Here is a 16,301-nt window from a genome sequence, read left to right on the forward strand (position 1 = left end):
AGACTGTATTATTGTATTGAACTAGATGGAGGTCATTTCGAACAATCCATCCGTTGATTCTGTTTCCACTGATATTATTTGTTGGTGATTGAAATGTTGTGTGAAATGAGCGACAGCGAATTTTCTGTTTTTCCTAAATAAAACCTTCAACTTTAAATTTCTCAATAACGAATGAACCAACTTTGAAAAAAATTACAGAGATAATAGAAGGAAAGAAGACTCTTCAAATGATGTATCACTCATGCCATTGGAAAAAATAGGGGGGTAATTCTACGTTTTGCTTTATCATCTTAAAATATATGGTTTTTCAATGAGTTCACCAAAAACAAAGTATACACTGCAAATGTCACATCACAGTGTGACGTTTGAATACGATATAATGAATTTTCGTCAAGTATTGGTCAGTTTTTTCATATTTTAACATTTTTCATTATTAGAAGTGATATTAATTTCGTGACAACATGGTGATGGAATTTGTGAACTTCTGGAGAAATGATCGATCAAAGAAGAAATTGATGTCTTCTGTTGACAACTTGTAAATAACTCAAAAGAAGATGATGATGAGCTGTTTAGATGATTTGCCTTTGGAAAATATATTAACGATCATCTACAGACACAAGAATTTCATAACTATTATTACTGAATACATTAAGAGTCTGATCCAAAACAATCTGAAACTTCTTGTCTGTTGATTCGATTTTAATTACTAGTAAAACAAAGGAAAACTTTTCTCTTACCAACTCCAGATAGCATCAATATCTGAGGAGATCCGATGGCACCAGCACTAAGTATGACTTCTCTGCGGGCCCTCACCATTTGCGGTCGGTTGTTCCTCACCATCTTGATGCCGTAAGCCCTCTTGGTTTTCGAATGTATCATAACTTTCGTAGCTTGAGCATACATGGCTATATGCAGATTTTGCCTATTCCTGACAGGTCTCAAAAAGGCTTTGGCTGTGGAACATCTCGACCCTCTTCGTATGGTTCCTATGATAATATTTCATAAAAAGGAGAGTTTGGAGTAGAGATTCAGCTTCAGTTCAAATTCAAAATCTGAATTTCAAGGGGTATATTTTTGAGAGAAATTCATTTCTATTGATCCAGCTATATACAAGAAAATGTTTAGTAAGAATTTCACAATGAAGTATAATTCAAATGCTGTCAAAATCAACCAATCACTGAAAATATTTTAGTGTCTATGAACTTGTAACATCAACCTAAGAACAAGCCTTCAGAATATCAAAGGGTATCAAAGAGACATGCCTGTTCTAATTTTACCATTCATAATATTCGTCGAAATCTTCGAATCGTTCGATGAGAATTATAAAATGGATTATCAGTCCTACGGGTGAGTACAATGAGAATTTCACTCAATTTCAAATGAGGAAGCAACTGAAATTGGTATAATCTAATGGAGGTAGTACCTTGTGATAGCATGAATCCAGTTTGTTTCTCTCCATTACAGTCTCTAACCTCATACCCTAGCTCTCTGCCAGCTTGTAGGAAAGCTATGGATAAAGGAGTCCTCCACGGGGATTCTTGGACTGACAAATAACCTCCGGTGGAGTGATACGGTGTTTTGGCTAGGTAGGGATTCCTGTTATCTTCGGATTTCAGGAAGTATGGTAGGACGTTTTTGTAAGACCATCCAGGATTTCCTTGTTGTTCCCAATAGTCATAATCAAGCTTGTTACCTCTAACATAGATCATGGCATTGAGGACACTGGAACCTCCCAAAACCTATGGAAGACGTGAATATGAAACAATCTTTGGATGAAACCAGTAATACACTTATCACAGATCAAATGAAAGTGGATTATTAGATACCTGAAAAAATATCCATAATTAACAATGGGTTTTGGAGACAGATATATAACAGAACAAGTAACTATCAATTTGGTTGCCCATTAATCCCTTCTCCCTTCTGATATTATAAATGCGAATATAAGTTTGTTTGTTAAGATTTCAAACGAAAACTACTCAACCGATCTTCATAAAATTTTGTACACATGTTCTTGGAGGTATTAGAAGTAACATCTAGCATTCCAATAATGAAGTTCCAACCCTTAGTACCGTAATACCGTCGCACTATATTATTCATAGTCACGACAATATTGAATCCAATCCAATCCAATTGAGTATAGTTTTAGCTGTTTGGAATTGATCTATATTTATCGTTAATTTTTTCTGTTGCCCGTGAGCAAAACCGCGGGTAAAAGCTAGTTGTAGGTATACAAGAAGAACTAACACTATTATGTACACAGGGCTTTTCATGATGAGCGTTAATTAGCCGTTTCTGACAAACTATGTCACAGTATGTAGAAAATGTCACAGTATGCATAAATCAATATGACCTACACACCTAAAATACGCACTAAAACGATCAAATTTGAAATGGAGTAGAGTGATACTATGAGGATCTTCACTCCGAGTCATATTTTCATTTGCCTCATACAGGGTCTTCAAAAAATGCAGATACTTTGATCTCATGAAAAAATGAGTGGAACTCAATTTTTTCAAACGAAACACCCTGTATATTTCAACATTTTTGAGCTCTAAACGGCAATAGATAGGTATAGGGAAATAGTATATGAATTTGTTGACAAAGTGATAATGAATCATAATATGATATTATATACGGGGTGTTACATTTGAAAAATCAAAGAAGCCGCTACTTTACAGTAGAAGCGACAACGCTTGAAACTCTTACTGCCTAATCTCTAATTCGACCGGGAAATTTAACAAAACCAAACTAGAAGTTCACTGGAATCACTACTGTTCTCTGCGTTATACCTTCAACGCGATTCTCCATTCTGAAATGAAGATTCCAATTTGTTTAAATCTGTCCCTTTGAAATCTGATTTTCTGTCAACCAGCTGTCGCACCCCTACGAACGACAACCCTCAGAAGTCCAAACTTGTGAGAGCTAAGGACTAACGAACTCTTACCTTTCAACGTGTGCTTCCTAGAATTCCTTTTATCAACGATCAATTTATTGACTCAGTACCCAGAGTACCAGCCAATCGAATTACATTGAAAGCTCCTACCAAAACGCCTTCTCTTCGGCATCTTTTGAGTTTATTTCTATCAGTCCAGATTTGGTAAAACAAATAAAGAGCCCCATATTGAATGGCCCGACAATATCTCTATTGATTGAAAATTACCTTTTGCCCCTCACACATATTATCAAATCATCATTTGGAACACTATACCTTGTGATGCACTGTTTGGAACATTTGGTGTAGTAATGAATACTACTGGAGTTTTTTCCCAACTCCAAATCGTTATCTGGACATCGAGACACGTGTCGATGTGTCGACTGTCTAATCGTCAAACTCCATTTTTATGAGTCGAATTTCAGACTAGTTCAAAGCCTGTGTCTTCAACCTATCACAATTTGTCAGTGTAAATGACCAGCCAACAGTACTCACCTCAGGCACTCGTATTGTCAATAATCATGTACCTCAGGATTAGGTACTCGCTCCCACTCTTTTTTTTTATCTATTTTTATATCTGACTTGCAGTAATTAATGGCAGATTGTAATCTGCATAATGTTTGCCAACGACTAGGTACTCCCTCTACTTCAACTTTCAGCCTTATTAAAAAACTGAGTAGCTCATGAAAATAAGCAAGAATCTTTCAACTTTGAAGAGGTGAACCGAGGAAAACCCCCTACTGTTAAACCCCATAAAAAGCTAAATTATCCTTATTGGGTCATCCTTACACTCAAACCGTCTTGATGAGTTCCCTGTAAGTATTGACAACGAATGCATTCCTTCTGTCTGAATGCGTTGGTGTCATTTTTGACCAACAGCTCAAATTCTCCAAACAATTAGGTGTCGTCGCAAAGAGAACCTACCTAAGCTTTTAAAAACCATTCCTTTCAAAACGGAACCTGGACACTACCACAAAAATGTCTTGTTCGCTCACATACCAACCATGTTGACATAGTTTATAAACCTTCCTCATCACATGAAGGGTGTGAAAGATTGCATAAAATGCAAAATCAATGATTTCGTTCCTCCTCAAGGTTCCCTTTCATGCACATATCACCCCCGTATTCTGGAATTGTAACTTTGCGTTTTGTTCACACGCTTGTCTTGTCAACAAGACGTTGGCTACTGGAATGCCCAAGTACCTTGCTTCAAAATTAGTTCGAAGGAAGGACATTCACAACAGACCATATAGGAACATGAATGATAAATTTTCTATTGCTGGCCATCATTCTTCATTTATTGAGACATTTTTTTCTTATCCAGTACCTCATCCGCTGAATAATATGACCTCAGAGTATTGTAATTTATCTGTTTCTACTTAGAAGAAAAATCCTAAAGAAGCTATCCTGAATGGGCAGCTTAATTCAATAAATTTCAGCAAGTCTTAGGGTTTGTTTCTTTCCTATGTTTTTCAACTGTGTTTAGGTTAGGTTGATATCATTTTGAACGTACTTGATCCTTTTGTGTGGAATTTTGTATTGTTTAACTCAACGAATATTCATTATTATTGTGATTGAAGCAAGTCTTCGCATTCTTTTGAAAAACAGATTTGAGCGAAATGGCAATTATTTCAAAATTGCTGATTTTTGTTATGAACAACTAAAAATTTTACTGTTTCACTTGCATCACATCAGTGGTAGAAAAAGTTTTGATAATAAATAGATCATGAAGGTTGGAGACTCGGCTGGATATTCATGGATAATAGTTGGTGGCTCTTTTGGTGTATTAGTTGAGAAAAACTAATTATATGGCAACCTTGATTCTTCACAAGTGCGAAAAAAGCAAACAAAGGGAGTCATGATACACATACTCAGACATACTCATACATACATACGGGTGTGCGGAAATTTTCATGAATAACATAGAGTATGAAATCCATAATAATCAATTAGCCAACAATTTTTTGTACTGGTACAGATACGTAGATGATATCTTAGTATGTTTTACTGGTACAGATAGGCAATTAGGCAAGTTCATTGAATATGCCAATTCCATCCACCCGTCAATAAAATTCACCACTGAGAGGGAGGTAAATAATTCAATAAATTACCTGGACTTAACCATTACGAAAAATAACAATAAACATGAGTTTGCAATTTTCCACAAACCATCGTACACGGACATTATCATACATAATTCCTCCACACACCCGTACCAGCATAAAGTTGCTGCATTCAATAGTATGCTTCACAGATTATTGAATATTCCACTGTCTGATAGGGATTTCCAGAAAGAACTGAATTTGATCAAACAAATCGCGATTAATAACGGTTATAAGGTAGATATTGTAAACTCCATTCTTTCCAAAAAACGACAAAAGCAAGCCATGGATCTGGTCTACCCATATTCAAGATGCGATAACGTTAGTTATAAGACATTGACATATGTGGGGGAACCAAACAGGAATATTGCCCGTTTTTTGAAGAAAGAAGGCGTAAACGTAGCTTATAGAACGAATAATAACCTAAGTAAATTTATTAAAAACAATAAGGACAAAACTTTGGTGTCGGATAGATCAGGAGTATATAAGCTGACTTGTGGCTCTTGTCCAAAACTGTATATTGGCCAAACAGGAAGAACATTTTTCCAACGAATTAAAGAACATAGGAGTAGTTTTGTAAATAGAAAGACCAATTCCACATTTGCAAACCATCTTTTAGCAGAAGGACATGAGTTCAATCATGAGTACGAGGTGTTACATTTAGAAGAAAAGAGTTTGAGACTTAATCTTCTAGAATGTTTAGAAATCAATAGATTCAGGAATTCGGGTAATTTACTGAATGATCAATTAGAACTCAATAACTCTCCGTTACTGAATATATTTTTTCAAATGTGAAAATGGAACATAAGTGCAGGTAATTTAATTCGTTAGAAACTCAGGTAAAATATCAGCTACTTGAAATCCAGGTACTTCGTTTACAGGTACTTTGATTTCAGGTACTCCATAAACTATATATATATATATATATATATATATATATATATACTCCATAAACTATATATATATATATATATATATATATATATTTAGTATGGAATGTGTAGAATTAGTTGAAAGACACGCCAGATGAAGCCATTGTATGGCGAAACACGTGTTGCGTTTTTGTAAAACAATTTAGTGAAAATCTCACAATAAAGTGTTTTTGGAATACGTTAGTTATGGATTTTCATCAAGTATCGGCCGATTCCATAATATATCTAAAACATAAATGATTAAAAATTGAATATTTTCCTTATGTTACTTTTATACATTTGTAAGGACATGGAGAAAACGTTCGAATTGGAACAGTATCTGTTGAATGAGTATGTAATTCTATTTATTGGAGAGTTTTTCCACACATTGGTGTAATATGTGAAAGTAGCTAATAAATATTTATTCCTTGTGTTTCTCTGGGGTACATGAAAGGACATCATTGCTATCAACTCAGGCGACTCAATAAGATTAAGTAAAATTTTATAGCCAAACACTAGATCCGAAGTGATTCTCCGTTGTTATTCTCCGTTGTTCTAGAGGCTGAATGTTATAATAGTTACGGATTTGATTAATACCATGAGTTACATAGACATTAGTGATTCGGTAATGAAGATGTCTAACAAACCTATTTTGCAGTCGTTCTAAACGCAATTTGAATGTATTGTAGCAAGGATTCCATATAATGCTAGCGAAATTCAACTTGCTGTAAACAAATGCATAATAGATAGTTTTAATAGCGGCTTCGTTGTTAAAGTAGAACTCATGTGAATGATATCTTATTTTTATTCCATAACGAAAGTTTGAAATACAAACTGAATAGAGAAAAGTATCTTCTGTATAATTCAGTGTTCATATAGAAGCATTTTTTTCGAAAAATTTTTTTTCTTTCGTGTAATTCAATGTTTATATGAAAGTAGCTGTTTCAGGAGTACTTTCTTTCAGTTTGTGTCTGAAAGCTACTTCTTTGCATGATCTACACATCCATGTATAGAGTTACTTATTTTCAAATTGATTACTTCCTTCCTTTCTTTGGAAGATTCCCTCATCTTTTTTTGTATCGAGATGGAGTAGTAGAAAGCCAAAAACTTTATCTCCCAAAAATTAATCACTCCTTAAAATATAACCCCTTCAATTCAAATAAGATTCCTCTTGGCTGGGATTAAATCAAATAGGTGAATGAATGTCATTACGATGTCATCGATGACATAAGCAGATCAAGCTTATTCCGTGACATTAAAAATCGTAATTCATGAATGAATTATGTGTATTTTCTATGTTATCCAATTTGGTACTGAAGAGCCTTGGAGCATGTGTCTTGAAGCGAAACATCGATGTATACCAGTGAGGCTGACAGTGTTCCATGTAAGTGCAATTTGTTACCATTCATTTAAAGTAGAACTCATGTGAATGATATCTGATTTTTATTACACAACGAATGTTTGAAATACAAACTGAATAGAGAAAAGTATCTTCTGTATAATTCAGTGTTCATATAGAAGTATTTGTTTCGAAAGAATTTTTTTCTTTCGTGTAATTCAATGTTTATATAAAAGTAGCTGTTTCAGGAGAACAGGCCTACGTGTCAACTTAATAATTCCTACTTCGATATCACCGAGAGATAATGATCGTAGAGAGCTTAGTAGTTGGGACTGTAATAGATCTATCGTGGAATAAAAAATTAACATGAATATCAAATCAAAAATTACATACTTTACCCTTGGCCAGTTACACCTATCTCCTATCATCGCTAAACAATATGGCGATTCTCCAGGAGGAGACGTTTGGTACATCCAATCCATTGACGACATTTGGGTATAACCGCTCAAGGACGGTATATCGGATATTTCGTTTTCATCACCTCCTGCTTCAACGAGAAGCACGGTCCAGTTTGCTATTTCGGATAACCTGGAAGCTACGACTGCTCCAGCCGAACCTCCCCCTATGACTATGAAATCGTATTCCGATCTTACCTGAAAATATTTTAGAAAATTATCTAGAATCGAAGTATAGCATTTCTAGTTCGTTTTTAGGTAGAATTACTCAAAAGTTGAAAGAATCGATTGGATCGATGTGGAGTTTATTATCAAAACTTGGTTTGATACATAAAAACGGAGGAAATTATCGAAACAGTATAATACTTGCTGCTAACAACAGTGTATACAGGGTGATTCAAAAGTACTTTGACAAACTTCAGGAGGTGATTCCTCACAATATTCTAATATGAATTGTCCAAATAAATAAATGTCCGGAAACGCTTCGTTTCCAAGATACAGGATGTTGAAGTTTTATTTTTATTTTCTTTTTTTTCAAATAACTTTTGAAATACTGAAATAAATTAAACAAAACTTGTTAATAGGAGGTTTTTGAGGTGTCGAATTCGAACCTGATGTTCTTATTGCTCTTACACGTTTTTTTTTTAAAGATTCATAACTTTTTTGGGCGTACTTTAAGTCCCAACGCATTACTATGTGTCAATGGTTTTTGAGAAAATTGGCTGGAAATCCTCAATATTTAAGATATGTACTCTTCCCGGACGAGGCAAACTTCTCCCGAAATGCTATCACAAACTTTCATAACAACCATGTTTGGGCTCTCGAAAATCCGCACGCAGTTAGTGAAAGGCATCATCAGTATCAATTTTCTGTAAATGTATGGGCAGCAATAATTGATAATTACTTGATAGGTCCTTTCTTTCTTCCGCTCCGACTGAATGGCGCAACTTAAAGACACTTTTTAGAAAATGAATTGCCGGGACTACTTCAGAATGTACCATTAGAAATTCGTATCCGTATGTGGTTTATGCATGATGGGGCTCCGGCCCATTTTAGCGTTGTAGCCAGGGAATTCCTTAACACAGTCTATCCAAATCGATGGATCGGTAGGGGTGTGGAAGAACCTAACCAAGCGTGGGCAGGGCACCAAAATCCGCAGATCTAAACCCGATAGATTTTCATTTTTGGGAACATTTGAAGTCATTAGTTTATAAGACTCCAGTAGTGAACGAGGAAGATCTAAGAAATCGAATAGTAGACGCCTGTGAAACAAGTAGAAACACACCAATAATTTTTGAGCGGGTACGAGATTCAATGACTAGACGACTGACTGTCTGTATCTTCGCTGAAGGTGGACACTTCCAACAATTTATTTGAATACAAATTAGTTTCGTTTATTTTAGTTTATTTAACATATTCAAAATTTAATGAAATAAAATGACATTTCTTGCAAATTTCATTAAAACAAATACTGATTATGCACCCTTGATACACAAATAACCATTTCGCTTAAGGATGTCAGAAAGGAACGTACCCAAAAGTAATGACCTCTTCAAACAGTAAAACGTCAAATTCATTTCCAAAGAATTCTTGTGAAAAAAGCAAAATATTCGTAATAACTTCAACATGCATCGATTATCAAATAATCGACTCGAAGTTTTCAAGTCCAAATATTTAGAAAACGGTTGCTTACAGCGACTAGTAACAAAGGTAGCTTATTTACGTAGATATGATAGAGGAATCGATTTTTTTACTGAAAAATGTGCGAGAAGTACGCCCAAAAAGGTATGAATCTTTAAAAAAGAGAAAGACGTGTAGGTGGCGCCCCCTACGAGTAAGAGCAATAAGAACATCAGGTTCGAATTCGACACCTCAAAAACCTCCTATTACCAAGTTTCGTTTAATTAAGTTCAGTATTGCAAACGAAAATGAAAATAAAACTTCAACATCCTGTATCTTGGAAACGAAGCGTTTCCGGACATTTATTTGTTCGAACAATTCATATTAGAATATTGTGAGGAATCACCTCCTGAAGTTTGTCAAAGTACTTTTGAATCACCCTGTATATGTAATGTAATGGATTACAATTTACTTCAGGTTAGTCAATATGATATGACGAGTTTGACATACATATGAAACAATTTTTTGATATTGGTTTACGAGCGATAAGAAATTGTTTTCATGAAACGTTATAATTCCTTTTTTTTTTTGGGGAATTATAAAAAAATATATACTCACATGTCTAGTGTTCACAGGATGAGCTTCCGGGTCTACTGCGAGGTATCTCATGAAGGCCAACGCTGCTGCAAACACGGGAACTAGTCCTAAAAAAGCGAATGGGTTCGCTGCTATTCCAATTGCAAAATTGGCAACTTGTCCCATTGCTGCTAACATTGACATTTTGTCTTCAGTTAACTGTGACTGGAAATCTGAAAAACAAAATTATCTGAAAATATTTTCTTAAGAAATATGATTCAGATAAAAGTTGTGTTGGAAAGACCTGAACTGATTGAAAGTCTTCATTCTCTTTTCATAATATGTGTTCCTATTTTTCCCTTAGTTTGATTTGTAAATGAAAAAAAATGGAATTGTATGTAATCAGGCAGCATACAAAATGTATAAGGTCGGTATACATTTATTTTTGGGATTTTTTTCATTCTATTGAATATCAATTTATTCATTATATTATAAATAGAGGCTGAGAATGGTCTTTGCCTTCTTCGAATGTGAAAAGTGGTCATTTTACTCCACTGGGTAGGAGAAATTATGATTAATGAAAAATCACAGATCTTGTAGTGTTTGATCATAGAAGAACATACACTCCTCCAATAAATCAACGCATCACATTGAAATTTCAAAATATTTTGTTGGCGGTAATAAAAACTCCTACTACAATGTTTCATTTGGTAAACCCCTCGTATATGTCATTTGTGAATGCAATATGTTTTGACTGTGGTTCAGTGCTTTAGTTTTCATCCGCAAAAATATAAAAAGAAGCACGAAATGTACTTATTGAGATCGCAAATCTGAACGAGTTTAAAACGTTTACTCATTCGGTTACTGTTCACTTGTGTAGGATTCTTAATTGTGTTACGACGTCCCAATGAATAATATGCTCAATGTAACTGTTCACAAATCACATTATTTGGTGGAGACTCCATTATGGTATTTGGTGGTATTTTTCTGACATTGTTCCCACGATGAAGCACAGCAGAAAAACGCTGATTACGTAATTCAAGGTCGGGGAATGAATTGCTGTAGTGTTGGAGCGCTATTTCGATATTTTTCCGGAAAACCAAGTAGGAGTCTAACGCTAGTTGCACACACACCGATTTTGGACGGCCAGTTTAAAATCGGCCGATATTTTATTGGTAGCGGGTGCTTGCACACTCACCGGATTTTTATCGGTCAAACAATCAGTTGCTTTGTTGCCGTAATTAGCACGCACTACCAAAACGAAATTAATGCGTAGTAACTACAATTTCATCGAGCATTCGAGACTGGAATGGTCGGTAAAAAACCGGTGAGTATGCAAGAGTGTATTTAGTCATGTACGCTACTACTTCCCGGTACTGCCGGCGATACAGTGGCAGTGGACAGCTGCTCACCGGTATTTTACCGGCGACGATCACCGGTCGGCGTGTGTGCAAGGTCCCGTTCCCACATGTGGTTCACTATTGGAATTTGGACGACCAGTACAAAGTCGGCTGTCCAAAATCGGTGTGTGTGCAACCGGTTTTTTACCGACCATTCCAGTCTTGAATGCTCGATGAAATTGTAGTTACTACGCATTAACTTCGTTTTGGTAGTGCGTGCTAATTACAACAACAAAGCAACTGATTGTTTGACCGATAGCGTAACGCTAGTTGCACACACACCGATTTTGGACGGTCAGTATAAAATCGGCCTATATTTTATTGGTAGCGGGTGCTTGCACACTCACCGGTTTTTTACCGACCATTCCAGTCTCGAATTCTCGGTGAAATTGTAGTTACTACGCATAAACTTCGTTCTGGTAGTGCGTGCTAATTACGACAACAAAGCAACTGATTTTTTGACCGATAAGAATCCGGTGAGTATGCAAGCACCCACTACTAATAAAATTACGGCCGTTTTCATACTGACCGTCCAAAATCGGTGTGTGTGCAACTAGCGTTACGCTATCGGTCAAACAATCAGTTGCTTTGTTGTTGTAATTAGCACGCACTACCAAAACGAAGTTAATGCGTAGTAACTACAATTTCACCGAGCATTCGAGACTGGAATGGTCGGTAAAAAAGTATGCAAGTGTGTATTTAGTCATGTACGCCACTACTTACACTACTTACAATAGTTTATGACATATTGTCATGATATACTTGAGAATATTTAACAAATAGAATTTCAACAAAGTTTCAAGGCATCTTAATTACTCATAATTTTTTCCAACCGTATTAATATGAGGCTCCAGTATTTTCTGTTGTGTACAAAAACCGCTTCAATGTTATCATCATAGCAGACGTGGTTTGAATCACAAAATAAATACGGCTAGTGGAATGGCTTTAAGATGGAAATTATGGTTTTGTAAACCAATACCAAATAGCTCAGTGATGTCAAGTTAGTGGTACGACATGATGATCACGAGTTTCACGAGTTCAAATCCCAGTGCAATTATCTCTTTTTGTTATTCGTATCGGTTCCAAAATTGGGTGTTTGGACAATCATGAGGTTTAATTTGAGAAAACATATAATTTTTTTGTACTAGTGAAATGAATAAATATTTCCACATAAGTCACTCAGTTTTAACTTTAGGAAGAAAGGTGATATGAGCTTTGTTGTTGAGAATGTTTTTACGAATCGAAATGCATGATAAAATATTGGGTGTTCCATTTAAAAACATCACTTCATGAAATTCTTTGAAAACACGACTGTCATATTTTTTTTTTCGGCATCGAGGAGGTCATTGAAAATGCTACTAGTTTTTCTATTTAACTGAATTAGTAGCATCAATAATAACGAAGGCAATGGTACCGACTTAATAATACAACAGTGACTTACCTTCAAGAAATTATTACTTTTCAATTCTGAATTTTTATTTGTAGCCTCGGTATTGACTAAGAAGCATGATCACTACTTCTTCATTATATCCACATTCCCAAGTTCGTTTCTTGATTGAGAATCTTAGGTCTATAATTTCGAAAGCTCACTTTCTTCATCTCAAATCCGAAAACTTCGTGATTTCCTATTCCGGACTTGATGCACAAGTTGTTCCTTATGTAGTCCGTTTGGGAGCAATTTCCTTTGTTATATTCTAAATTGTTTTCCTTATCAAGAGTTCGTCTGGTATTATCAAGATGGTGGCGGTATTTTTGGCATACGTGACGACAACACAATCCGTCTGCAGGTGACGTATTGTAAAGCAATTGATGGGAGTCTATATACTTTGGTTTTGGGATGAGATCTGTCTTATATTTTTCTCTGATTCTGAAGTCCGAATTCTGAAGTTTTAGCTTTTTTGCATTGATGTTGCCTCTGTTCATTGCCCTTCTAAAGTTAAGCGTTGGAGCTGAAAAAAATCAAATGCATTGTCAATTCAAGTCAGTAATAATGCAAATGATAACTGACACTAATGCTACTATAGATTATTGTGATAGTTGGAAAGCTATTTATTTACCTTAAGCATTTCATGCGCAGTATATTTGCTTCAAACTATACCATTTATTAGGGTTTACCGCAAAATTAAAAGTATCGTGTTTGAAAATGTGTTCCAATAGTCAGACAATCTGATGCGACACGCGAGGTTGAGAAATGTTGCAGTTGCGTTTCATGTAGCGAATCATTTTGGAGGAGGGAATTGCAGCGAAACTGTAATGATCCTCTTCACCAGGAGGAGAAAATTGGACGGTCTAACGCCACTTTCCCTCAATGGTGAGGTCATTCCATTTGGAACGGAGGTGAAATATCTTGGCATTGTCCATGATAGAAAAACCCACCTGGAACGCTCACTTGGAAATAGTTTTACACAAATCCAGACTGTCCCTATGGACATGATGTCGAAGGATTTGTGGTAGAACTTGGGGATTAGATCCCAAACAAATCCATTGGATTTGTCAAACAAAAGATGGAGCTTATGGAGCAATTTCCTTGTGGCCGAAGGCTTTACAGGAAACCGGCCAGGCGAAACTCTCTGGCTTACAAAGACAGGCTTGTCTGGCCATCAGTGGTGCCATCAGTACCACAGTACATAGATCCTTCTAGATCTACCTCCTCTCCACAGTTTTTTGGAGACAGAGGCTAGATGGTAGATGAACTGCATATAGACTTGTGCACATTGTCAATTGCACAAACCAATTCAATGCAGAGTGCAACAGACTATTGGTTGACAGTGGAATCACAGCATTCTGAAAATGACCTCTGACTTTATGCCACTAACTGTCAACTACGAACTGCCTTACAAAGTACTGTTCCCGAGTAGAGAGGACTGGATCATTCGGGAGAAGGAAATATCAAGAACAGATATTTGTTGGTTCACAGATGGATCAAAAACACCTTTCGGTTCTGGTGCAAGTGTTTTCAGCCGCAGACCCAGGACCGAGATATCAACCTGCCTAGGAACCTATGCGACTGTATTTCAAGTGGAAATTCACGCTATTGACTTGTATGCGAAGAGATTGGAAAAATCCAACCTCATACACAAGTCAATAAAATATTCTTGGACAGTCAAGCGACGTTGGAAGCTCTTGGGTCCGAGAAAAGTCTGAATTGGTAGCAAATTGCAATAAACGACTCTCCTCGATAGGAAGACTGAACAGATTGTCTCTGGTCTGTATTCCTGCCTGAAAGGGAATGAGGCTGCCGACTCCCTTGTAAAGAAGGGTGCTGCATGCAGCTTCATTGGACCAAAACCTGTCATTGGCATCGCTTTAGGCTTTGCCAAACAATGACTGAACACCTGGATGGAAAAAAGATATATGAACATTAGGCAGAATCTTCCAGGATAGGCTCACTCCAAGGCGTTTTCTCACCCTTCGTTTATTCATCCTTCTTGATACCAAACAGTTGTAGGGATGAACTACGATATCTAACATGCCTTCTTATAGGCCTATGTCATTTTAATCATCATATGCTAGAACTGTAGGAAGACAGTGTTTGAAACAGCAGAGCACATACTTTGTGCCTGCCCCGCTTGGGACCGAATCAGGTTTTGAGAGTTCGGCAGATCCGTACTCATACCATCTGACCTGAAAGACCACTCACCATACAAATTAATCGACTCCGTTAAGAATAGGTGTGAATGTGTGCAACAACAATATTGACAGTACGGTTCTTTTACCCGAGATCGATTTCTTAGTATCAAGAAGTGAAGATCGACACAATCTGAAATTCTGTTGCGAAGCATCACGCACAAATGTTATGCTACGATCACCATTGAATTTTATGTGCAGTAGCTTCAAGAAAGTCTGTAAACATTGCGATAATTATTTCGACTCATTTGTGTCAGTAATGCTACATTGCATGAATTGTAATTTTTTGTGTAATATTATCAATTTTTCATCCCTCTTTTAAAATTCTACGTATACGAATATTTTATATACTTTGTTTTAGCATTTACTTTCGTAACATTTCTATATTCCATTATTTTTAATATTTATTTCATATATACTCCTCAAACTGTTAAAAATTTAAATCATTGATATTTGAAAATCAAAAATTTCATTTTCGCAATACAGGTGATATTCAGATATACTGATATCACAATTATATAAGTTTGGGAAGATGTAACAAATTATGAAAAAAATTTTACATATTCTATTCATTAGTATGAATGTTGAAACAACCTCTACCGAATTATGTCATCAATTTTATACGTATTAGCAACAATGCGCTCAATTCATTATCACATCCTACAAGTATAATTATCGGTTATTGCCATATGTTACAGTGAAGATGATGCAATTCTCACTCAATTGTTGATGTTCGTTATGCCATGCTAATCAGGGAAATTGTTCAACTTCAATGGCTAATTCAATAATCAGCACTATTGAAAAATCGAAGACAATAAGAAGACATTAAGTATATTTTGTCATTCATTGTATGATTCAATGAAATGGAAAATTACAAATTTAAAAAAATTAGAGACAATTTTGAATGAACTCGATGTTTTTTTTCTCACGTCTTGTTGGGTCTTTCAAAACCCATTCTGTCATTTTGTGGCACTATACCGGGTGTCCCACATTTTATGTGACAGGCAATATCTGGTTTGTTGAAGTAGATACACAAAAATGTTTCATACAAAAGTTTCAGGAGTTCATGAGAGCTATATTTTGATATAATTTTTAAATATACAGGGTGTTTGGTGTAGGTGCTATAGACCAAAATTCCATTTTTTAAAATAGAACGCCCTGTATATCATTACATATTCAGATGCTACTTTAAATTCTGATATCATTTCATGTTTGGTTTTTGAAATTCGGTTACGGCGTTGTTGAGTTATTGCACTTTTCCTTAAATATAAAGTTTCAAAAAAACTTATTTACTCGTACACGAATCCAGTCTATATCTTTTATTAAATTGAACTAG

At 35.7% G+C, this 16,301-nt stretch overlaps 1 protein-coding gene and 1 long non-coding RNA gene across 2 annotated transcripts in view; one reads left to right on the forward strand and one right to left on the reverse strand.

Moving 5' to 3' along the window:
* Positions 1-16,301, forward strand: part of LOC141481868 (uncharacterized) — a 146,485-nt gene that overhangs the window by 75,629 nt on the left and 54,555 nt on the right. The window lies entirely within an intron of this gene.
* The window catches only part of LOC111510909 (glucose dehydrogenase [FAD, quinone]), a 46,667-nt gene that overhangs the window by 19,399 nt on the left and 10,967 nt on the right, over positions 1-16,301 (reverse strand). Inside the window, exons 2-6 of the mRNA XM_074174204.1 lie at positions 12,780-13,287; positions 9,981-10,171; positions 7,677-7,940; positions 1,424-1,739; positions 738-986 (exon numbers count right to left, since the gene is read on the reverse strand). Coding sequence (XP_074030305.1) covers positions 738-986; positions 1,424-1,739; positions 7,677-7,940; positions 9,981-10,142 — 991 coding nt within the window. The 5' untranslated portion in view covers positions 10,143-10,171; positions 12,780-13,287. The remainder of the gene's footprint in view (positions 1-737; positions 987-1,423; positions 1,740-7,676; positions 7,941-9,980; positions 10,172-12,779; positions 13,288-16,301) is intronic.

Source organism: Leptinotarsa decemlineata, unplaced genomic scaffold, assembly GCF_025532065.1.
Source record: "Leptinotarsa decemlineata unplaced genomic scaffold, Ldec_3_MD MMD2_tig00000505_RagTag_RagTag, whole genome shotgun sequence".
Taxonomy (NCBI): domain Eukaryota; kingdom Metazoa; phylum Arthropoda; class Insecta; order Coleoptera; family Chrysomelidae; genus Leptinotarsa; species Leptinotarsa decemlineata.